The sequence below is a fragment of the Hyperoodon ampullatus genome (assembly GCF_949752795.1).
Source record: "Hyperoodon ampullatus genome assembly, chromosome: 7".
NCBI classification, from domain to species: Eukaryota; Metazoa; Chordata; class Mammalia; order Artiodactyla; family Ziphiidae; genus Hyperoodon; species Hyperoodon ampullatus.
In genome coordinates, this window is record NC_136920.1 from 106,006,822 (window position 1) to 106,012,544 (window position 5,723).

Below are 5,723 nucleotides of genomic sequence, written 5' to 3' on the forward strand. Positions count from 1 at the left end.
AGTAGGAAAATATTCCTAGCATTTGAGACATTCTGGCAAGTGCTTGGAAGCAAAAGACAGAAATCTGACTACATTCAAGGAATTTGCCAGTGTTTGACTGCACTATAATTACTATATACTACCTGTCACTTCAGCAAGCTGTCTCTTTACAAGGCATGTGACAACAGAATGTTATATTAAGATTCCCCATCATTAGGTTTATATCAAAATGAAGAAATGAAACGGAAAGTCTTTCCTTTAGTAACATTTCTAGTGCTTGAGAAACGATGGGGAAAGTTTTGGCTATGAACACAACTAAATAGGGAATTTTGTTTATGTCTTCTGGGAATGTATTATTTTGATTGACCCTAACTGGGAGTTCAGAGGGGAGGTTTGTTCTATTATCTGTAAAGAAAGAATCTGATGAACAAGCACAACTGCTAAGGTCATGTTTAATTGATAGGTTTTCAAGTTCAGTTAAACACTTCAGAGGCTCCATTTACCTCCAGACACCTGAAAAGTTGATTACAAACTCATTTTAGTAGTCTAGTTGTAGTTAATGTTTATATTTGAAAGTTATACAGTTTCATTTCTTTCAGATATATCCTATAACTCATGTTTTTCACTAGTTTTGACCAGTTCTCCTGCTACCCCCTCTCTATCCAAATGACTGAATTTTGCAGTATGGGTTTACTGCTGTATTAGTATATTGACAGAGATATATATACCATGGCTTCCACAGCTGTTTCAGATGAAACTGTATATTAATGTGTAACTTGCAACATACAGCTTAGTTGGAAAGTTATGTGGAACAGGTGACTGGGGAGATAGTTTTCACCCCTTGGACTAAAGTCAATTTTGAAGGAGGTAAAAGATGTCTGTTGAATTCTGGTGTGTGTGTGTGGTTGGGGTGTGCATGTGCAAAGCAGAGAATTCTTTACACTTCAAAAAGCTGAAAATATGTGTGGTTAAATGAAGTCACATTTTTACACCCTCATATGCTGAGTGGGGGTGGGGGGCAGCCAAATGCAGCAAAGATTTGTTAATATTAGTCTGTCACCCTCGGTTTACGATGTTTTAAACATGTTAGAGATACTCATGAAGATGTAAAAGATGAGTTTAAAACCTACACCAGGGCCTCCCTGGTGGCGCAGTGGTTGAGAGTCCGCCTGCCGATGCAGGGGATACGGGTTCGTGCCCCGGTCTGGGAGGATCCCATATGCCGCGGAGCGGCTGGGCCCGTGAGCCATGGCTGCTGAGCCTGCGCATCCGGAGCCTGTGCTCCGCAACGGGAGAGGCCACAACAGTGAGAGGCCCGCGTACCACAAAAAAAAAAAAAAACCTACACCAATTGTACCAAAAGTCAACTGGAAAGAAAAGATTTTAAGTCCCTGGGCTTTTAATACAAATTGGCAGCCAAGGCAGCCTTAGTTAACACATTTCCATGTCCCCCTAAACACAAATAGCCTCCAACCTTCGGAGGTTGTTCCTTCAAGATGTTTCATCGGTGACATCACAGTGATTACCACCTCCCTCAGACTACTTTAGGCCCTGCCCAGAGCCCAGGAGTCCAGACAGCCTGGGAGACGAGCAGGAGTTGGAGCCCACGTTGGAGAGAGAGAGAAGAAGCCTACTGCAGCCCAGTGTGTCCTTGACCCTGTTCAGGTAACAGCAGGATTTTTAAGCTTAGCATACAGTGTGTATATGTGTACAAGTTGCAAATGAGAAAAGCAGAGGAATATTTACATTTCTTAATAAAATAGGCAATGCCTATTGTACACAGTATTTCTTAAAGTAGAAAGTGAATATTATTGATTCTTGTTTTCCTCTTTTTACCTTATGCATTTTCTCCCTCCCAATTAAAAAATTTTTTCCATATCATAAAGTATGTCTTCCATGTTTTCAAAGTCTCCATTCAAAGAAAGTCAATGTCAAACAATTTATTCAGAGTTCTTTATTTCACCATATGGCAATCACTTTAGATCATATGGTGTGATCTTGACTTCAGGAAAGATTCAAAATGAAGCCAAAATTGTCTTTGCAGGTTAACAGCAGAAAAATGGAAGATCGCTGATCTGAGGTTTTACCTAACTTTGGTATAAATGTGTGTGAAAGTAGAGTCCACCCCCTACAGTTAGCATATGTGTTGATTGAATTGGATTCATTAGAAATTCTCACCTTAATGTTGTGCTTTATTATTTTAAAAATATACATAAAAAAACAGATGTTTACGTTCACCATCAAAGTGCAAGAAATAGTAAGAGGTAAACCATAGGAAATAAATAAGTGTTATGGGTAGCCTGTCAATTCAGAGACTATTGAAAAAATTGTGAAAAGTGTATAATACATACTGTTTGAACAATCATTTTAAGGCAACACCTATATAAATATCACCCAGGCCAAGAAATAGATCATTGGAGAACCCCAGAAGTCCATTCTTCATCACCTTCCCCTTTTGCCCCACCATAGGTAATCATTATCTTAATTGCTGAGATAATCTTATCCATGCTTTTCTTTATAGTTTTATCATCTCTGCATTCCTAAACAATATAATTAAGTTTCCTGTTTTTGGCTTTGTAGAAATGGAATCACATTCTGTGTTTCTTTTTGTAAATTCTTCTTTTGCCCAGTAGTTATGTTTGTGAAATCCACCCATCTGATTATGTGTTGCTGTAGTTCATATATTTTCTTTGCTCTATAGCATTCCAGTGTATGACTATACCACAATTCATATCCATTCTATTGTTGATGAACATTTGAGTTGTTTCCAGCTTAGGAATAATATGAAAATGTTGCTATGAACATTCTTGTATATGTATCCAGGTATATATGTGCATGAGTTTCTAGAGCAGCAGTGAAATAGCTGGATAAAAGGGAATGAGTGTTATCAACCTTAATAAAAAAATGTCAAATTGTTTTCCCAAAGGTCAAAAATTTACACTAGCCAGGACAGTTATTTGCAGTAATAACTCATTCATGTAATCACTCCTACGGAGTAACCACAATTCCAGCAACTATCTCCAGTCTGCCAGTTCTAGTTCTGCCTGTAACTTCCTATGTGTCATTACAGAAACAACTTAACATCTCTCTAAAAGTCATTTTCTCAGCTATAATCTTGGGAGAGAGAAAAATCAAGACAAAACTTGCCTGAGTTGTAAAGTTCACAGAGTTGTTGTGAAGGTCACATTAACAAAGCTGTGGACAACTTTCAGCAACCTTTTCTGAGTATGTTCTTGTTGGGCCACTATCCATGATTCCCTTTACTTAAGAGCTTTAATCTAATAAGATTTGGTGAGATGGTTATTTTGTCCTCCCTGAATTGGGTTGTTTTGATCATTATAAATAGGGATGCATATTTTTTGCATATCTCTGTATTTCTTCAGAACTTATCCAAACAAATTTGTGTTTTAATCAGGGTTCAATTTTATTAATAAATTCATAAGGAAGAATCTGCTTTAGCGTCTTTAGATTCCTTTACCCCTAAGCTCCTTACCTTCTTATTCCCCTCTGCTCTTGTGTACATTCCACACATTCTCTCTACTTCCTTTATACTTCATTTTCTTCTCTTTACTTTCTCCTTCAAACAAATTTTTGTAAAGATTTTCATTGGAAATTTACTATGTCCTTCATGTGGAGGGCAAAAATATGAATAAGAATTAAAAGGAAAATGAAACATAAATCAGTTATCATTGGTCATATTTTAAACCAAGATTCAACAACCTACTGGTTGATATCATCTTATTTGAACTTGTGTTGTTATACCAACAGTTACATAATATGAAAAAGGATTATTCAGCTGGTTTATACAATTAATAATTTGGTACACTAATATAACAAATACAGTAATTACAATTAATAATTCAGTCAGGTTAGATGGTTAAAAATACCATTCAGGCCAAAATCTTGCTAACAACATTTCTTGCCCCCTGAACTTCCACTCTTAGCAAATAAACAAAACGCTCTTTCCCCCTAAATTTTTCACTCCATAGTAGACTTTTGTCCTAAATATTTAAAATTTTATCTTTAATCTTTAATTTCATTTGGTTTGCATATACACAGTGCCAATTATGCCACATCACTGGAGGCAATACTTTTATGTTCTCAAAGTATGGTTTCCTGCATGTACTACCTGTACAGACTATAAAGATACCACTCTTGCTTTTTGAAGTGTTTACAAAATAGCACATCCTGGACTTGACTAAAAATAGCTGGCACAAGCCCTTGTTGAAATATAAGTACCCATGGGGTTTACACTTGCTCTTTGGACTGAGTGCCTGTTATGTGAGGGACTTTTGGTTGACCCCAGTAAGCTCTGTGCTCAATGCAGGGCTTTTTTAAGAGGCCAAGCAGCTGTTGAACTAGTTCATGCTTTCACAGGGTTAGACAAAGTTAGGTCAGCCTGAAACCTGAAAAATTATGGTATCCTATTTCTATATGTAATTCAAAGCAAGAACAATACTAAACCACATTTTTTCTGTTTTGGTGACCTTGCTTGCTGGTACTCTAAGTTAGCAAAGCAATCACACACACAGACACACACACACACAGAAATTGGAGAGAGAAAAATGGAATATTTTTTATTTCGTCAAAGCAACAATATAATGAGGACTATGTTGGTCGTTTTGATATAAGGAAAAAAAGCCAGGCTCTCTGTATAAGTCAGGGTTCTTCAGAGAAACAGAACCAATATGGTGTATGTGTGCATGTGTGTGTGATATAATTGGCTCATGTGATTGTGGAGGCTGGCAAGTCCAAAATCTGCAGGGTCGGTGGGAGGCTGGAGACCCAGGGAAGAGTAACAGCTCTAGTCCAAAGACAGTCTGGAGGCTAGAAATCTGAGATTAAAGTATTGGCAGGGCTGATTTCTTCTGGGGCCTCTCTCCTTGGCTTGCATATGACCATCTTCTCCCTGTGTCTTCACATGGTCTTCGCTCTGTACATGTCTATGTCCTAATCTCTTCTTCTTTTAAGGAAACCAGTCATATTGGATTAGGACCCATTTAATGACCTCATTTTAGCTTAATTACCTCTTGAAAGACACTATCTCCAAATATAGTCACATTCCTCAATAAAAAAATGAAAAATATATAGTCAGATTCCAAGATACTGGGGGTTAGGATTTCAACATGTGAATTTAGGGTGGACACAATTCAGCCAACACGTTCCTCTTCCATAATGCTTCTGTTTCCTTTGAGGAAAGAATGCTCACTAATTTCTTATGTTTTCTTTGTTACTTTCGGTTAGGAGGTAAGGACAAGCGGAGGTCTTTTGTGTGCCTTCAGAAGTCTGGCATCAGTTCTCACCAAGCTGCTCTGAGAATGGAACGATCCACCAGGGAGCTGTGTCTCAACTTCACCGTTGTCCTGATTACAGTTATCCTTATATGGCTCCTTGTGAGATCCTATCAGTACTGAGATACCACAGCTCCTGGAATTGCCTGCAACACTCCAGAACTGTCTTCTGTATGCGCTGAGATCCCACTGCTGTCATGGGATGCCTTTTCTGGCACCCCACGGCACTTCTGACCTGCTCACACAATATTTGGGCTGCCCCCAATGCTAGGATTGATTGTGTGATCTCTAAAGATGCTGCTCTCAATGGCTGCCAAGTGTTTGCCAGGGAGCATTAGATTTATTCCCCAACTCTTACTGCAAATGTGTCAGACAAGCCACAAGGTTAAAAGTAAACTGGATTCGTGATGACATAGAATTCTAACAAGCCCCTGGTATGTTTCACCACACATC

The 5,723-nt window shown here is 38.3% G+C and overlaps 1 protein-coding gene across 1 annotated transcript; it reads left to right on the forward strand.

Annotated features, from left to right (window-relative positions):
• Positions 1-1,560: 1,560 nt before the first annotated feature.
• Positions 1,561-5,393, forward strand: SLN (sarcolipin; the record flags this gene model as incomplete). The annotated part of the gene is made up of 2 exons (XM_079709118.1): positions 1,561-1,644; positions 5,224-5,393. The coding sequence occupies exon 2, from the start codon at positions 5,298-5,300 to the stop codon at positions 5,391-5,393; it is 96 nt and encodes a 31-aa protein (XP_079565244.1). The 5' UTR covers positions 1,561-1,644; positions 5,224-5,297.
• Positions 5,394-5,723: the final 330 nt, after the last annotated feature.